Source organism: Spermophilus citellus, assembly GCF_964194105.1.
Source record: "Spermophilus citellus genome assembly, chromosome: 8".
NCBI classification, from domain to species: Eukaryota; Metazoa; Chordata; class Mammalia; order Rodentia; family Sciuridae; genus Spermophilus; species Spermophilus citellus.
Window position 1 is genome coordinate 33200513 of NC_138189.1, and position 19757 is coordinate 33220269.

The following is a 19757-nucleotide window of genomic DNA, read 5'->3' on the forward strand; positions in this document are numbered from 1 at the left end:
TCTTGATCAGGCTTAGAGAGATGATGTGGAAAAAAATCAATTCATTTATTGTGTATGTGCTTGTTTGTAACAAGCATGTTTGGTCACAATGAATTAATTTTCTAGGATGATTTTGGTATTGAGGCTAAATAAGTATATTCTTATTACTACATTTATTATATGGTACTAAAGAGATACAGAGAGAAGAATTCTACTTTGTTTCATTTTATTTATTGATTTTTTGAACTGAATGAACAAGACCACATCAGAGAACTTGGAAGTGACTACATTTTATTTATGTTATTTAAAATTTGTTTATGATTAAAATTACCACAAGTTTTTTTTTTTTTTGTTAGATAGTCAGATCCCTAATAGCACTTCTTAACTTCTTTAATTATACTCATTCAGACTTTGGTTTTCTAAATTCAATGTTTATTTCTAAATCATCACCCATAGAAACGTTATATGATTTGCATGCTTTTGGAAAATAAGGGTTTTTTATTTTTTTAATGCCTTGCTTATTTGTACATATCCTGATGTGTTTTTGTCCCCCTTAAGTTCCTTAGTGTAATTTTTCTCCTGACAAATATGTATTTTTTTATTTCCCCCCTTTCATCGATTCCTGTACTCCCCTCAGGAGCGTAAGATAATTGAGGACACCGTGGTTCCGTTCACTATTTCTTCAAGTTCTGCAGACCAGCTGTCTACCTCCTCCTCCATCACTGAAGGCAGTGGGACAGTGGTGAGGACATTTATTAAGAGCAATTTGTGACATAAATAAACTTAAGTAGAAGTATAAAAGCACAAGGCCAAGCTTCCCCACCAAACTCCACAGTTTAAACTCAGGGCTGGCTGTTCCCCTAGGATCACGTCAGTGGCTGCACCACCCTTTCACCCACTGCCCCGCCATTGCCGGGCCACATCCTGCCCTCTCCCCGAGGAGACACAGAGCTGTTGCAATGGCCACATGTACCCAGACAGCTTGGCAGAACCTCCGATAGTGATGCCACGTGCTGGAACGTCCTCACCGCCTGGCTCTGGGTTGCTCACTCCTTCCACAGGCATCTTCTCCTCTCGCCACCCCATGCATTCCTTGACATTGTTTTGCCACAGCCAAGATGCCCACAATCTGTTCTCCACCAGCCTCCATAATAGTTGCTTCTAACGGAGAAAAAAAAAAATCCACAAGAAATTGATGTGTCTTGGAGGGCTGGAGAGAGCCTAGAAAGGCCAGGCTACCTCCACATCCTCCAACAAGGTCATGGAGGTACTGGACAGAAGTCATACCAAAACCTGCCTGGTCCATGATCTGCATAGGATAGAATATCCCCTGGATACCAGAAAGCCATTTGTCCTGAAATAAACAGTCCTGTGACTTTATTTCAAAGCCAGAGGTGAGGGTTCTTAACCAATTCCACTTTATGATAATATTTGAGAGAAATCCAGATTGTACATTTATTGTAAATTGTTAGAAATCACTACAGTCATCTAGTTTAAATGACTGTTCTTTAAACTATAAGCAATGTGGTTAAATCCTTCATGGGGGAGAGGAAGGGAAGAAGGGTCGATGGATAGGATCAATGCACACTATTTACATATATGGAAACAGCAGCGTGAATCCCATTAGTTTGAACATTTAATACATGTTAATAAGAAATTGAAGGTAAAGAAATAAAATTTTTGTGTCTCAGAAAGAAAATGCTTCAGATATCCCATGGCCAGAGATAAATGTCTTCTTGTGCATTTAAAAATTATATTGAAGTTTGTCCTTGTTTTTCCCCTTAGAATAAGATGGCTTTGGCAAACTGTCAAGATGAAGAAAAAGAGATAAGACAGAAGAAAGCATTCCCGGGGAATGACAGTGACTTATTGCTTAAGACTAGGGAAAGCGATCCACTGGAGGAGAAGGACAGGTATGAGCCCCTCCCAGGATCTCCGTGGAAATTCACCCCCAAGAAGGGTAACCATTGCTAATGCAAATCATATTCAGCCTTGAAGTGATCATTCCAGTAATGCATTACATATTGCTTGACTATGTACAATATGAATAATAGCTCTGAAGTCAGTGTCCTTATGCTCTTGAATATAAATAGCCTTATTTTAAAATAAGCACAACCTTTTTTTAAATAAGGGGAAGCAGTTTAAATCATCAAAGAAGTTTGTTATCAATTCAAAGCTCCAAACCTAAGTATCAGTCACCTGAAGTGGTAAATGTGTCTGGAGGGACAGAGGTTGAAATGAGGCCCTGGCGAACCACCTACTGTGGTTCCACTGTGGACCTGAACTTGGTTGTTGGTATGCCCTCACCCTAAGAAGCCATGTTTGCTTTGGGTGATAATAGTAAGGATAATCAGCTAATCAGTTGGTTATGCATAACTGCCTCGCTGCGGGCTCCAGTATGTTCTATAGGTCAGAAAAGGAAGCCAGAAACCGTGGGGCCATCAGAGTGCTCAGACTGGAGTAGACTCTAGTGTAGTGGTGGGCTGTGATCGGTTCAATGATTCCACCCCCATCTAACCAAGAAGAAAGCTGCAAAAAGCCCAGGAAGTGGGCAGTACTGTGCCACCAGCATATTCTCTATGAGACACTTGTTTACCTCTAGGGCCTGAGATACCAGACACGTATCAGCAAGAGTGCACGTATCTGCACACAAATTTAGCATTACAGAGAGACCCAAAGACCTGAAAGACTATCTAAGTGTCATTTCAAAGACTGGCCAATTCGAAAGGTCGCCTGGGAGCAGAACTCCTCTGGTGGGGTTTTACCCTCAGAATTTCCCTGTGCTTGTCAGCTAGAAGACCCAGTGAATTGTAAGCTTTAAGAGCTAAAAGCCTATGTCCAGAGACTGCATTGTCTTTGGATAAACACATCTGTTTCCAGTTGATGCTGTTTAAAGGGCTTCTCATTTTATGAAATGAAAATTATTAGTCAGGAAGACTTAAATGACGCCAAAAAGCATTTTATGTGCATTTTCCCTGGTTCTGCAGACAGGCTTTTAAAATGAATTTTGCTAGTTACCCACACTGCCCTTGTCACTAGAAACTACCCCCTTTTCTCCTTTGTATCTCCTTTCCTTGCACACAGAAGTTACTGAAAGGCCAGTGAACTACCTAGGGCTGCAAAGGTCCCATGTGGCCCAAATGAGCTCTTCCATTTGTGAAAATCTGGGAGATTCCAGTTAGCTCCTGCAGCCCTTGAAATGATTAGAATGCAGAATTTGGTGGACAAGGAGAACATCAGAAATGATCAATTCTAGAGCTTGCTAGATTTATGGATGGTACAAATGCATAATATTTTGATATTTTCAATCTGGTTTAAAGTAAAAAGTACATATAAGCAGTCTCATTTCTTTTTTCAAATTGTAATTAGTTCTTCTATGCTCTAATGGATAGGTAAGTAAATTCAATCCAGTTGCTTTTTTCCTTGTTCCAAATAATGTTTCTCTATTTTAACAGCCTAACTCAAGGACCCTTGGCTGACTCTGAGAATCCCATATCAAGAGGAATCCATGAAGATCAGCTGGATACAGAGGCTGGAGCCCCACCCTGTGGGGTGAATCCACAGCTAGCTCAGGGTAAGAATGGAGAAGATTAACCTCAATATTTAAATTATTGTAAGACTCTTCACATTGTCCAGACAAATATAACTTCTGCTGACTGCAAGCTTCTCTCTCTAAGAGCCTGGTCTTCTACCTTATGCTAAATATATAATTAATAAATTCCCACCCCACATCCCCAGACTCCAAATAGTATCACTGGGGACCAGTAAGACCTGAGCAGGTTTGGGCACTTTTAAAAAAATTAAAAAAGTAACTATACAGAAAACCGTTGACCTTCATAAGCAATGCATTTTAAGACATTTTCAAATTTCCCCATTCCACCCCAGTGGATATAATCTTCCCATAAAGTGCTTACAGAAGTGGAGAATCCACAAAGCTGAGTTGAAATGCATGTGCTGAAAGGTTGAGAAGGATCCACCAGCTCCCTGCAGAAGCCACGGTCATTCTCACCTGAGTCCCCCATACACCAGACCCACCACTGAATAAAAGTCACATTCATTCCTCACCAAAACCATCAGTTTCCCCATGTCACAGACCTTCAGGGTTATCCCTAGAGGACTGAAACTTAAATGTCAAATCTATAAATGCTTCAAGGCTTCTGCATCTTGATCACTCTTTTGAGTTTGAATTTTGTGTTTGTGTGGGTTTTTAGCTTATCTGTTTGTTTTTTAACCGCTAAGGAAACTTTGAGAATGTCTGCTGCTGGCAGACACTTCTTGACTTAGTTTAGAGGCAGAGGGATTATGTAAGAGGAAGGGTAAGGATGAAAGGATGACCATATAAATGTGTTTATAGCCAAAGCAAATTTGCTAAGCAAAGATACATTTTTAAAAGTGGAATGAATGAATTTGCCTTGTGTTTTCTAGGGTATGGTCTACTCATATGTTTACATTGTTTGGCAATCATTCATAAGCATCGACTTATGTTCCCACATAGAGATACTGAGGAAGCTGGATGCCTTAATTAAGGTGCCTTATAGGTTTAAACCACATTACAGTTGGTGTGATCCATGGATCAGAGAAAGCAATGGGTGTTTACCTTTATAGACGTTCCATTCCAGGTTATAATTACAACCACCAAAATTTGCTTTCTTTGATGCATAAGAAGTCAGTGTTTTTAGTACTCTTGTTATTACATGAAAAATCAATGAGGTAAAAGGACCCGGCTCCAGATCTCTTTTCCTTCCTCAACTAATTCACAGTGCCAAGGATACCCAGACCTCCCTCGCCACTGTGTGCCCACAGCCTCTGTGAAATTGCTTCGAGGCCTCAGCAGGCATTAGCCCTGTAAAGCAAGTGACTTATTAGGCAATATGGTGATTTTACTGAGCACAGAATTTATGTTCTTTACTTGGCCTTAGATCCATCCCAGAATCAACAGGTATCAAACACACCAATGCACATGTCAGAAGATGTGAAGCCAAAAACCCTCCCATTGGATAGAAACATTAACCATCAGATGGAGTCTCCAAGCGAAAGGCGAAAGTGAGTAACCAAATAAGATGGATATGGAATTCCTTTTTTAAAAAATGTGTTGACTTAGAAGCAGAAAAATTGGAACTGTGAGATGGCAAGATGTCAGCAGCACTTTTGTGCTTTTTCTCAATTGAATCTCATAGACAAGGTCAAAAATATTTATGGAAGCTTGAGACAGCCTTCCTGACAAGTAAATATTTACTCTGAATACATCAATATACAAAAGGTAAAGTTATACTCTTATCCCAGAAATCTAAATATTGGATAGAATTTGCAGTTCTATTACATTAGTTATTTATTTTGAGTTAAATTATCTCAGAGTGTATAGACAATTATCATTTCAAGGAAAAAAATATTATGCTGTAATTTTTAGGCTCACTCATTAAGGTAGCTGCTTTGGACTACATTTTATTTTTTATTTTATTTTTTAAATATTTATTTTTAAGTTTTAGGTGGGCACAATATCTTTATTTTACATTTACATGATGCTGAGGATGGAACCCAGTACCTCGTGCATGTGAGACTAGCACTCTACCACTGAGCCACAACCCCATTTTAATTTTGTAAGAACTGTATTTTGGGGTGGCATCATAGGCCAGAGGTGGAGTGCCTTCCTAGCAGGCATGAGAGTGTGACATTTTACAGAAGACAAGCTGCCTGAGGAGGGAGGTTAGGGTGGCCCTGAGCTTAGGGAATGATGCTGAAATCAACCAGGAAACAGACAGTCTTGCTCTGTCTGCTTTTACCTTGGTATTTTCCTTTCACTTGTTCTTCTCTCTGTTATGCCCCCTTTCCTTAATTTACTAATCTAAATGAAATTAACTTCTAAAAGCCAGGGGAGGTGAGTCACAGGCAGGGTTTCTCTGTGCAACCCTGCTGGGGCGGGAAGATCCACCACTACCTGTGGCATTCCTGGTGGCTGTAAAGTCCTGTAAACATCACCCTTCAGGAACGCATTCAAGGTGGAAACCCCTTGCTGAAAGACCTTAAAGAGCTCCTTTAAGGTCTGCCCGTATTTCTGGCCTCTCCTAATGAGTTTTCCCTGTGCCCTGCTTACTTTGACCTGCCCACTAAGTCCATAGTTTTATATCTTACTCAGTGTACTAAAGCAGTTCAATGAGTAAATTGAAAAACTCAACCAAAGAAGATTTTAACTAAAAATACCAGCATTCCATCCTGGTTTTGATTTTAAGTAGCAAATGCATGGACAATCCTTGTGAGGCAGAATTACTATTTCTGGGTTTTGGGGGGTTTTGTTGGGGGGGGGTTGGTTTTGTTTTGTTGGGTTTTTTCTTTTTTCTTTCTTTTTTTTTTCTTTTCTTTCTTTTTTTTTTCTTTCTTTTTTTTTTTTTTAATGACCACTAGAAGACCAAGGTCTCTGATTTGGTTATCAAGGAAGTTTTTTTTGTTTTTTTTGAAATATAAAATGTCTTTTCTTATGGGTTTGGGCCTCTCTTTTCTTGTCATAATTTTTGGCTCCTTTACCATGTTACAGGAAAAGCCCACGAGAGTACTTCCAGGCTGGGCCCTTGTCCCCCTGTTCTCCCACCCCTCCTGGCCAGTCACCAAACAGGTACAAGAGGTCAGCAAGCCTCTCTGAGGCTGCTTTGTTGGGTCTAGAGTTTGCCAGGCAGCATTTCAGCCAAATAAGTCCTTGCCAAGTGCTTTTGAGGCATTGCTCCCCCACATCTCCTCCGACACACCCGTCTGCCTGCAGACTCATCAGCCCACCACAGCCCACGTCAAGTATGTGGCTCTGGTTATGGTGGTGGCCACAGGGCTTTGATATCATTGTGTGGAACCTGCAATCTAATAATAAAATCCACCAGACAGTCACTGGGCTCCTCTGCTGGTGCCTTTCCCTGCAAGACACATGCCCCTTCCAGTCAGGATCCACTGACACTCTGACAGAGAACCAGGAGGAGGCTGGGCAAGGAAACGCCATTCTTTTTTAACCTCTCGAGCCCTCTAACGATTGCTTCCACATTAATTGGGCCCCATGACATTTTTTAAAGTTGTCTGTTCCATTCACGGAGATACGACGTACATTAGTCTGTACCCAGAGATTCTCATTGATGTAGAAATTCATTTAACTACTGGATAAGAGAGAAATACTAATAAAACTCTTTCTCTTTTCTGTGCTCTTCCTTTCTGTTTTCCCTGTCCCTTGTTAGCTTTCAAATGATATTGCATTAGGGCTAGGGGTGTAGCTCCTTGGTAGAACTTGGCCTGTCCTACCCAAGGCCTGGCCCTGAGTTCAGTCCCCAGGGCTTTTCCAGCAGTGGGCATCACTGCGATCTGGTCTGAGCTGTAGGAAGGCTGCATCTGGCCATCTAGTTTCAGATGGGTGCTGCCCAGGACCTCACCTGGTGTTGTTCTACTGAATGGGACTCTAGCCCATTGCTAGGCCTTGTGCTGCAGGGGTACAGGGAGAAGGTAGGTACTGCCCTGCCCTCAAGAAGAGAAGGCAAGAGCCTGGATCACAGACTCACAGTGTCTGCCCTGGAAGACGGGGTAGAAATAATCTAGACCAACCCTCTCATTCTGTAGGGGGAAGGGAAACCATAGTGAGTTCTTTACAGCAGATCACAGAACTTGATGACAGCCAGGGAACAGATCCTGTACCTCGGGCCCTCTGCCTGGTCTCTGTTCTGCTATATTACAATTGACTGTTTTTGAACATTTCTTCCCTTAAGTAAAGAGAAATGCTGTAGTGGGCCAAGAAACCTATTTATGAAAAAATTTCAAAGCAACATTAAGACCTTAGCACAGCTAAACTTGATTTTCTTTTGGGGCTTATGAAAACATATGATAAACATATTGAATCATTCCAAGGTGCTTGAATAGACTACTACACAGAATTCTTGGAACAAATAACTTACACACACACACACACACACACACACACACACATACACACCCCAGATTCAGTATCACCATGGAGGACTCTTGTATTCAGTCTAGTAGTTGTTTGCAATTTATATTTAATGCTTAATTTTCTGTTTGTTGTCAAGTTAGTAGTTCTCATTTCATTCATGAAATAAACATTTTTTTAAAATCCACATTTCTATTTTCGCATGAGGTTACGTGTTTATGTATTTGACCAACCATTCTAAACCAAAGATTTTATTATTACACATTTTTTTAAATCTAGGTCTATCAGTGGGAAGAAGCTGTGCTCTTCCTGTGGGCTTCCTTTGGGTAAAGGAGCAGCCATGATCATCGAGACCCTCAATCTCTATTTTCACATCCAGTGTTTTAGGGTAGGTACTCAATGCTTTTTTTTCCAAATGCAGTTTTGTGATGTCTTTGGCCTTATCCTATATCCTACACTGAGAAATACTTTCTGTAAATCCAGGAGGCCTTGTGACCCCTCACCCCAAGTGGTACACACTTGTGGGTAGACTCCATCCTACGGGATTAAACTCTCCTATCCTGAATTCCTCTGGAATGTCAGAGTAGAAGAAGCAACACAGACCTGTGAAGTTTGTCTTCACCATACAGTATTTGTTGCTTAAGAGTATAGCAGGAAGCTGAGAATGGAATACCAGGAGACAGGGAGGGCCATCTGGATTCATTTGGAATGTAACATCTTCCTGTTTCTTAAACCCTTGGGGTTGCATGTCAAAGAGTTTTAATCTTTGACCAATGAATGATTTTCTACGAGATAAGGGGTTACAATTATTTGCAAAGTTATAGTTCTCAGAATGAATATGTCTATAATCACAGATTGAATATCAGTCCCTCAGAGAAGCTGTTATGCTCATCTAGACATCAGCTACCTTTGTTATAGGCCCTTATGAAACTTGTCATAGTCTTTATCACTCATTATCAAAATATTTAATTATCATCTCCTCTAGTAAACGGTAAACTCCATAGGGCAGGAAACACGTCCATCTTGCTTACCACTGTTTCTTCTATGTCTGGCAGAGTAGGCATCAATAAATATTTTTAAATGAATGAATCAACAAACTGAAATGAGGAGGCCTAGATTATAGTACCAGATCTCCTAAAAGTAAGGCGAGCTATCCAGGTATGCCAAATGTGTTATAAAATTTATAAGTGGAACTAGATCAGTATATGGTGTCCTTTTTTTCTACTCATGGATACATCTCAAATTAACATGTAACTTTTTAAAAAATTTTTAATTTGTTCTAATTAGTTATACATGACAGTAGAATGTATTTTGACACCTTGTACACAAATGGAGCACAACTGCTCATTCCTCTGGCTATACATGGTACAATACATAACTTTTGAAGATAAACCTTCTGTCTCTGAATAAGAGTCATTTTTTTTCTCTGCATAATACCAGTATAACTGTCTTTTTCATTCTGGAATTTTGCCCTACTTCTTGTTGATAGCTTTCTTGGCTATAAAGGAAATGCATGAGTTTAAAATAAATCCCACTCTGCCTCTAAGTTAAGAGATAGTAAATGAAGTTGTTGCCAAATTATTAATTTAATAATACCAGTAATCACATGAAACCAAGACCTGATCAAAGACAAAACACAATGTAGGTACAGCTTGTAACTGTATGAAGTCCCCTCTGCTCCAGGTGACCTTAGAACATGAATCAAGAGCTGGAGCCTGGACCAATCCCCAATGCCACTTTGTCTGGTACAAACAGCAGAGTATCTCCAGAGTTTCCTTCTGCGGTCAGGCTGATTGGCTGAAAGGAGTTCCATCCCAGGAGATTTGTTCCTCTGGGAATCATTATCTTTGATGTAGAAATACAAAATGGAATGGCTATTTCCTAATAATTCTGATCTGGTGATACTAATAATGCTGCAAAGCCTTTGAAGGCTATTGATAGACAACTTTTAATTGATAATGCACTGACCGTGTGTTTATTCAAAACCACCAAGGGTCAATCTGTTGAAAATTTCTCATCTTGATTGAGAAATACTATATCACAAAGGTTTAAAGGATAGACTTTGAAGTCCATGAGATAACTACACCAGCTTCACAACCTTGGAACAAATCAACTACCTTCTCTGAATCAATGTCTTTCTCTGTAAAATAAGTAGGAGTTAGGATGAAATCCTGAAAATATATATTTTCTTTTTGCTATACATTGACTCCCAGTGCAGTGTCTAATACTTAAATTATATTCAGCAAATGTCAAGGTTGTAAGCCAGATGTGGTGATACACACCTGTAATCCAAGCTACTAAAGAGTCTGAGGCAGGAGGATCACAAGGCCAGATTCAGCAACTTAGTAAGACCTTGTCTCAAAATAAAAAATAAAAAGGGTTGGGATGTAGTTCAGTAGTAAAGCACCCCTGGGTTCAATCTCCAGTATTACACAAAGAAAAAAATGTCAACATTGGAGAAGTGATTGTGTACTGTTCATGTAAACAGTAAGCATGATAAAGAACTTCTTATGCATCTTATAATATCTGATCTTTTCTCCTCTAGTGTGGAATTTGTAAAGGACAGCTTGGAGATGCAGTGAGCGGGACAGATGTTAGGATTCGAAATGGTCTTCTGAACTGTAATGATTGCTACCTGCGATCCAGAAGTAAGTGCTGGGAGAGTACTAAGGATGAGCAGGTGTAATCACCTGGCTTTCATAGGATCCATTCTTAGGAGTTCATATGGTTTTCCTCATCAGTTGACACTCCAAGCCCAAGAGAAAGGATTCTTAGGACTGAGATAAAAGAAATGATAATGAAATAACTTCTTATTTAAGATTTGGAAAGTGCTGTAGCTCTGAATTTCTTTCACCATTTAGAGAGCTTAGAGAATGCCAACAGAGAACAATCCTGAGCCCACCTCTGGGTGACAGTGACTTGTTTCTTACTGAAGTTACTGCTAATGTGAAAATACCATTTTTATCTGGTTTATAGTCTATCATTTATATTCTGGTATATGAATATAACAGCAGATAAAAACTGTAGGCAAGGCTTGAGATATTTCCTGAGCCCACCATGGGGATTTCAGTGACCTAGAAGGAAGATGGAAGGTCTGGAACACTTTGTTCAGGCATATTTTTCAAAGACCAGTGCCATTTGGAGTTGATTAAATGTGAAGACTGAGTCTCCATCGTTTATCAAAGCAAGTTCCAATTCCTCAGTGTGGCTATACCCTACACTCAGGAGTTTCATTACATAATATGTGGTTATTCTCTTTGAATCCTCCATAGCTTAGTACAGTATAAGATCTTAACAAATAATTGCTGCCCTGGAGCTTCCCAGAGCAGCTGGCCTTCCTATCTCTTACACGGGTCTAATGGGAAAGGTTCATGTTCCCTTGCAAGACACCAGGGGGTGCTGTTGCCCAGCTGCTGTTCAGAAGATCTGACTATAACCAGTGGTTTGTCTCTGTTTCCTCTGTCTCTAGTAGACAACAGACGACCTTTGAATGTAACTTCTTCAGGCAGAAAAGACTCAAAACACTAGAGTGAAAAAATGGAGTTTGAAATTCAGGAATGCTTTATTCTTTCTCAAAGAAGTAATCTTTTTATCGTCTTTTTACATGGGTCTCAATCTGCAAGACTGAAGACTTTAGAAATAAAGATTGAAGTTAAGCTGTTTTATAGCTATAAACTTAGAAAATTCAAAGAAATATATACCTATTAGTAAAATGGTAGAAAATAAAAATCCAATCAAACCTAGATGGTTTCAATGTATGATAAATCTTTGACTTGAAGTCAAAACAGTTCTAACATAGAGCTACTGCCTTTAAACAGGACTATTTATACCCTGTGTGAAATATATGACTATAGTTTTATACCTATATATATTTTATGTATATATATATATGTATACACACACACACACACACACACACACACACACACATATATATATATATGTATTAGAACATGGGGTAAATAGTATACCATATAGATCATAAAAACATATATACACACAAATACATAAACATGTGTATAATGTATAATAATTATAGACATATTCTTTAACCTGAGTTTTTATTTGTTTGGTTTTGCTACACTAGAAAGAAAAACTAAACCTTTTTTTTGCAGGTTTCACAGTGATTTTTTTTCTATCATCCCCTATAAATTATACTTCTCTCAACCTCAGTGAGGGAGCTGCATGTGAATCACAGAACCAGAAGAGGGCAGTGTTAGGTTGCAGGATGTGCAGGAAGATTTGGAAAGTGCTGTAGCTCTGAATTTCTTTCATCATTTAGAGTGCTTGGAGAATGCCAACAGAGAACAATCCTGAGCCCACCTCTGGGTGACAGTGACCTGTTTCGATCCAGATTTTTTTTTTAATTGAATAGTTGGGTGATTCATTGTCATTTATTTTGGAAATTAGCTTGTTGGATCTAGGCCAGAAATTTTTCTCTTACGTATACAGATATAAAGGGCATTAACAATTTTTAATTCCAAATCTAAAGTACCATGGAGTTCCTGCAACAAGATGAAAACTAAGAAAGCAATTTGGAGGTAGACTGTGGCTATATTTTTTTCCTTGTTTGTTTTATATCCTTATATAAAGGTAAAATAATCCTAGTAATCCTTTGCTAGGATTTTTTATTTTTTATTTTTTTTTTAAAGAGAGAGTGAGAGAGGGGAGAGAGAGAGAGAGAATTTTTAATATTTATTTTTTTAGTTCTCGGCGGACACAACATGTTTGTTGGTATGTGGTGCTGAGGATCGAACCAGGGCCGGACGCATGCCAGGCGAGCGCGCTACCGCTTGAGCCACATCCCCAGCCCAGGATTTTTTAGAATTCTAAGAAATACCAAAGAAGAAAGCAAAAGGCCCCATTATGTCTCTGCCTAGATACCTCTATCACTATTGAAAAGCATGAGTAAATAATTAAATGGAAGTTATAAATGATATGATTGAAAAAATTAATTGTTTAGAAACATACCAAATTAAAAGTAAAAATCTTCAAAGTTATCACTTCCTAATAATTTCTTGGGGGCAGGGACACAATGGATGTTCATGTATGTTTACACATACCTGCACACCTGGAGGTACATACCTGAATGATGGAATACCTGGATATGTCTTGGGTTTTATTTCACAAATATGACAATCATAAAGTCATGCTATTCTGTGCTTAGATTTTGTTACTTTTTAAACTTTTTTTTTAGTTGTAAATGGACACAATACCTCTGTTATTTATTTATTTTTATGTGGTGCTGAGGATCAAACCCAGTGCCTCACATGTGCTAGGCTAGTGCTGAGCTACAACCCCAGCCCCACTGTTGTTTTTAATTTGATATATCTTAGCAATTTTTCCATTTACCATGTTCATTCTCCTCATTCTTTTTCATGGCTTTTTAGTAGCTGTCTACAGTTCTATTGTATGGACTTACTATCATTTAACACCAATTGTCCAGGAATAGAACTGATTGTTTCTGGGTCTTAGTATTATTTTTAAATGTTCCAGGGAACATTCTTGTCTATAACTCTTTTTTAAGTATTTATTTTTTAGTTTTAGGTCGACACAATATCTTTATATTTATGTAGTGCTGAGGATCAAACCCAGTGCCTTGTGCATGCTAGGCAAGCACTCCACCAATGAGTCAAAACCCCTGCCCTCTTGTCTATATCTTGAGGCACATTTGAAAGCATCTCTAAGATAGATTCTGAGCAGTAGCAAAGCTGAGTTAAAAGACATGTGCATGTGTTTTTTAAATTTTCAGATATCTTGCCTAACCATTGTTTAGAAAGTGCACCGACTCCCCTCCCCCAAATTACCAGAGATCCCTTTCTGGGATTGTGGCTCAGCGAGATAGCAGTTCTAGATATAGCCATATGTTTAAAAAAAAAAAATCTCTGCTTTGACTGGGTGCAGTGGCACATGCCTGTAAACCCAGCAAGGTGGGAGGATAACAAGACCCACCTGGGCAACTTAGAGAACCCTGTCTCAAAATAAAATAAAGAGCGGTTAGGGATGTAGCTTAATAGCAAAGCTCTGCCTGGACTGAATCTCCTGTACAAAAAAAAAAAAAAAAAAATCTACCCTAGCTAAGGCATAGTCCAGTGGTAGAGCATTTGCCTAGCATGCATAGGCCCTGGGTTCTATGCTCAGCCCTGCAAAAAAAGAAGGGGAAAAAAGTGTTTTGTTATTTTGTTTTGTTTTTTTTCTACTAGCTACATAGAAACCTCATTGCTCTGGATCTATATAATTTTAATTATGAGTTTGAACATCTTCTCATGTGTTTAATCACAAATTAGATATTCTCTCTCTCTCTCTCTCTCTCTCTCTCTCTCTCTCTCTCTGGTCTTCTTTTGGGTACTGGGAAGTGAACTCAGGGCCTTGCACCTACTAGGCAAGTACTGTACCACTGAGCTGCACTTCAGGGTCTGAGTTACTTCTCCTCTGTGTATTTTTCTATTCATACCTGATTGAGTTCTCTGTGGATTAAGGGACATTTTCCCTTTGTTATGTTTGCGGCACATTGTAATTAGGATTGTTTTTTGCATCTCATGTTTTATTTTCAGACAAAAGATTTTCACTTTAGGTAATTTAAATTTTTATTTCCTTTTTGGATTCTGGGTTTTGTGTACTCCTTTTAAAAAATGCTTTCTATTCAAAAGGTATCAATAAACTTAGCTGAGATTTCTCCTAGAATTTTTTGGTTTTAGTTTTTTTTCATGTATAAATATGAGATTATCAAGAATTATTTTGGAATAAAAAATTAGCTAGATATCCAGCCTCATTTTTTTCTCAATTTTTGTGAATATCATTTAATGAATAATTCCTCTTATTCTCACTAATTTGAAATGCTAACTTTCTCATAATCTTAGTCCCCATATATATTTAAGTCTGTTTCTAGATATTTTGTTTTGTTAACCTATTTATTCTCCATTACTGGATGGTTTTAATTACTGTAGCTTCATAATATGTTTTAATATTGGGTCATAATGGCCACATTCTCTCCAATTATTTTCCCAAAATTTTCCTAACTCCCTCTATGTTTTTTTTTTTTCCAGATAAACATTAGCATCATTTTAGGCTAATTTTAATTAAGTCAACACATGATAGGAGAAAGACTGGCATATGAGAATACTGTTCTTTATTTTTTTCTTGGTGTCCTAAAAAATGTATTTATTTATATTTATGACTAGGTGGAGGAAATAATAACTTGACTAGAGAAGCATAAATACACTTGAATATCTCCCAAATGCAATAAAAGAGTCAGAATAGGAAGAAATGGCTAAAAATCATTTTTCTTTCTTTTTCTGTTTTCCTTTGATCTGAGCTGAGAAGAGGGGAGATGGATTGAGGTGAAGAGTGGTTGACATCATAGGCATTCCAAGTGAAACAAAATAATTTCTTTTGGTGAAATAATAAGACCTGAATATATAATCGTATTTTCTCCAAGTAACGAGTCACATTTAAATGAAATTTTTCTCTTGGAGGTAAAAATAGCATAACAGCATATTAAAATGCAATTCCTAAAAGCAATGTAAACAGTTTTTAAGTTCATATGTAAATGGGAATGGAAGTGAAAAACAAATTACCTGTCACAATTCAAGCTGTCACGTGTTTAACTTGGGCCATTTGTGCTTGGGTGTCGGGTGCCAGTGTCTTCGAACATAGGTTCTATTCCATCACTCACTCTCCAGAAATGTATTTAATGCAAACCACTGGGGTCTTTTCCAATGCTGTGGTTGCCTCAGTACAAGGAACTTAATCCTTTCCTGGTAGGGATGCCAAATAAAATACAAGATACCCAATTAACTTTTTGAATTTGAATTTCAGATAAACCATGTATTTTACTATAGTACTATATATTCTATAAAAAAAATATCGCTAAATATTGCCTGCTCTGGATTTAGCACAAGTATGTTCCAAATATCACATGGGATATACTTGTCCTAAAGAAGTATGTGTTATTTACCTGAAATTTCACTGAGTGTTTGCTTGCTAAATCTAGAAATCCTATTTCTAGATCATATGTATATGTCAAATTCCTCCCTTTTAAATTGATTTATTCTTAAACCAAAACCTGAAGAAACTGAGAAAAAAATATTTTCTTGCTTATTTGCTGCAGAAGACAAAATAGAAAGCTTAATGTGGAGATCATTTGGTTTAGGGGAAATCCAGAGAAGCTGAGCTAAACTTCAGTGGGTTTGTACCACCTTGCTCTGTGGGTCTGAAATGCTAACATGGATCTGCATTGCTCACAAACCTCCAGGTGTACCACATGTCCTTAGACCGTGCTTTAGGCAGCAGGGTGGTACATTGGGAAAAGACTTTGGCAAAGGTAATTGCTACTGTGTGCCTTTTTAAAGTATTTGAAGCAATAAATGTTGATGCACCAAGTCTGGTCTGTTTGCTTTTCTCACAGGTGCTGGCCAGCCGACGACATTGTGACGTGGTTTTCAAGCTTCCAGATCACTCACTGTTCTTGATTGAGGGTGTCCCCTGGCAATTGCATAACAAACTCCCAAGTTCAGGGGCTTCTCAACATTCACCTAATTTCTGAAACGCTCTTCTAAAAGGTTGTTTCTGTTCTTTTATAGCACAGTATTTGTGTTTTTCCTGGTTTTCTGTTGTTGTTTTTGTGAGGTTTCCCCCGACTCCATGTTATTTTGCAATATACAAAAGAATATTGAATTGTAATGATCCTGAATAGTTCAAAAAATGGTTTTAGCATGGCCAAACAGGCTTGCGGTTTAAAATGTTATTCTCTTCTTTGGGAAGTAACTAAAGGATGCAATAAACCTGTTATGTTTTAGTATTTCTAGAAATTAAACACTTTATGTTTACAAAATTGAGCTGCAGAAAGTGCAAGACATGCCAATTTGAGACATGTGGTGTTCTAAGACAGGAGTATAAATTTAATGCATTTCAGAAAAACTAAGCATCACAGTGAGCTGTCTCTGAGCTATAACTTGTTTTTAATGCAAAGACACTAGTCTGATAATATATACTGTAATCCTGAAAACATTTGTGTTACTTATCTTTTGGGGTAGAAGTTAAACCAATAAATTATTGCACTGTTAGTATTAGATTTTGTGTATCTTGGAAGTTACACCATTAATATAGGCTGGTCCATCAAAATAAAGAGAACCTTTGCAATATCAGCTAGACTTAAACTCTAGGACATTGCCAAAGGGTAGGAAGAAACTAGAGGGAGATATTTCAGTCATCATTTCCAAACTTATTACCAAAATCTATGAGGAAGTTTAATCTTGAAAAGAGTGGTGGGCCATGATAGCATGAGGCCTGGGTTGCTTGCTTCTTCCCAGACACTAGATCTAGAGTCTTCAATGAAAGGCTTAATACGAGGCATGGAGATGAGGCCATCATTGGGTGTGATCACTGCTCACCCTACCTGCAAGTTCTCCTTGAGGGCATGATACACAGGTATCCAAAGAAAAGCATTAAATAAGTCCACTCCAATGGAATCCACATGACATAGGATGTGATAAGCCACTGGTATGTGATCAGCAAGAACCTTCAGCTCAGATTGTGTCCTGCCCACTCCAGTGGATATCTGAGCTCCATTGTTCTCCTACATCACCTTCTTTCCTATCAAGATTCTGGACCTTGCTCATGGAGTTCAGAAAGAAACTCTTGTGGAGACCTGGATTATTTTCTGCCCTGTGTGATAAGTTTCAGCTGGACAATAAAGGAATCAAGTGACTAAAAACCATCAAAACTTACATCTCCAGGCTGTTTTCTCTAAGACTGGGGAAAGAGGGACTATTTATTCTGCCTTAAAATGATGGCAAATAAGTGAAGATGACCTCTCATGAATATAGGATATGGAAACACTCCCAATAGGTTAATGTAGTCATAAAAAGAGGTCAAGTAGATTTTTCGTTATGTAAGCAATAATTTTTTCCTGTGTTTTATAGAGTATGGCTAGCAATTATTTATTTCCACGCTAGACGGTTTTTTGCATGTGGGTTCCATGTAGGTGCAGAAATTTCCTCAGCCACTGGTGGTATTTTGACCACGTTGTCATTTGGATGAGCTGTTATTGGATTGAAATCTCCACGTCATTTCATTAAAAATTGTGCCTTAGAAAATGCAAAGCTGTTGCACATGGTCAGCGATGAATTATGGATGCAGTATGTCAAAGAGAGATGAAGTCACTTCCAAGTTCCCACGACTTCTCATGGAGGTGTTTGCTGTTTTACAGGAAAAAAAAAAAAAAGTTAAAAAGAAAATAAGGAAAAATTTAAAAGAAAAAAGTTTTGAAAATGTACATATTAAGTCCAATATTTTGATTAACCACCTGCATGTTTTATTAAATATTTTGATAATGTGGATGTTTACACTTTGCATGATATTAGCAGAGTACTTTATGCACAAAACATGTACAATATGGTCATTCATAACTGATTTTTATAGAATACTTTTTACATGCGGAACTCCATCCATTATGTGAGGATTATATGAATATTGCACATTCTCTTCTGGTTTCACAGACCCATTTATAAATATTTCTTAGTGAGGCTCATTGTACATGTATTGAAGCTAGAATTGAGTCAAGAAAAATAAAGCCCCATTCTCCAACTGCAAAATGTGCTTTCCCATAATGAACACTAGTCACCAGCACAGAATAATCTCCAACATTTTCTAAATTCTAATTGCCAACTGTTTCTATTTCTATTTGATTTATATTTCATTTGGAGTCGGTTACATGGCAGCTTAGGCAGACTAGATCTTGTTTTTCCAATGCAGTAAGATGAGTATGATCTATTTCTTTTCAAATAATCTTTGAGATCCCAGGAAAACAAAATGCTCTGCGCTGTTGAGCTATAATGTAAATGTGTTTGTTTAAAAAACCGATGAGGCAAGTGAGTGATTTATTGTTCCTGAGGAAGTAGATCTGATTTTATTTTATGTTTTTTGCTCATACTCCAGAAGCTAGTCCCTCTTCTTTCCTAAGGAAAAACAAATGGGTAACTCTTTGTTTTTCACTAGCAAACTTTCATGACATTTTCTCATTCTTTCTATGTAGTGTTATTAAAGCAATACATATGCTAGTTATCTATGCGCAGTGTAAGATTTAATGAACTGAATGATCCACCTCGTGTGAGTCCGTCCAAAAGATGTTACTGTTCTGGGTGGGCCAGCGTTCTACATCAGTTACACTAACTTTCATTTACGATATTTATTCTAAAATGCCTCTGAGAAATAGTAAAAAAATAAAAATAAAAAGTTGTCTAAAATGCAACAGCTTTTATAGTAAATGTACATTTATAAATAAAATACTCAAATCAACCTTGTATTCCATGCATTATTTATTTGGAGGTGTGGGGTGGGTTTTCTTACCTGGAGAACAGAGAATCCAGCTCTGTGGCTTGTGGTTCAGTTGGTCCGATGATGGCAAAGATGCATAGTTGAGGTCAAATATTTAAGGCAAATCAAACTTACCAGCTGGTTCTTGGGGTCACGGAGGAATAGCATTTGGGGGAAGGATTTGAACTTCTTGCGATGTGACACCAGGAGAGACTGTCAGATGCCCGTGAGAGTTGTCAGAAAAAAAACAAATGACAGTCTGCTTTCAGCTCTGGCTAGAAGAAAACAAGGCAGCACTTTGGAGTCCTTGTATATAACCATCCCAGCATTGCCCCAGCACCCCACCACCACACCATATACAAGCAATGCATTTCACTAAGGACCTTTATCTCAGTCACCCAGGGACTATAAAGCAGGGAATGTGTGTGATATGGACATCCTGCAGTACTGTCAACTCCAGTGCACCTGTGCACTTTGCCTTGTGTTCTGTTCATTTGTGGGAAGTAGCAATAGCAAGCAGACAGATCTCCTGACGTTTTCAATTGTTTTAAGA

The 19757-nt window shown here is 38.2% G+C and overlaps 1 protein-coding gene across 24 annotated transcripts in view; it reads left to right on the forward strand.

The window, feature by feature from the left end:
• LIMCH1 (LIM and calponin homology domains 1) overlaps positions 1-17256 on the forward strand; it is a 320832-nt gene extending 303576 nt beyond the window's left edge. For 13 of the 24 annotated variants that reach the window (XM_081303315.1, XM_081303318.1, XM_081303309.1 and 10 more), the window contains 8 exons: positions 617-721; positions 1765-1892; positions 3435-3553; positions 4899-5022; positions 6509-6595; positions 8168-8276; positions 10434-10536; positions 16296-17256. In XM_081303315.1, coding sequence (XP_081159441.1) covers positions 617-721; positions 1765-1892; positions 3435-3553; positions 4899-5022; positions 6509-6595; positions 8168-8276; positions 10434-10536; positions 16296-16321 — 801 coding nt within the window. In that variant the 3' untranslated portion in view covers positions 16322-17256. The remainder of the gene's footprint in view (positions 1-616; positions 722-1764; positions 1893-3434; positions 3554-4898; positions 5023-6508; positions 6596-8167; positions 8277-10433; positions 10537-16295) is intronic. The other 11 variants (XM_081303316.1, XM_081303317.1, XM_081303305.1 and 8 more) reach the window with 2 other exon arrangements.
• Positions 17257-19757: the final 2501 nt, after the last annotated feature.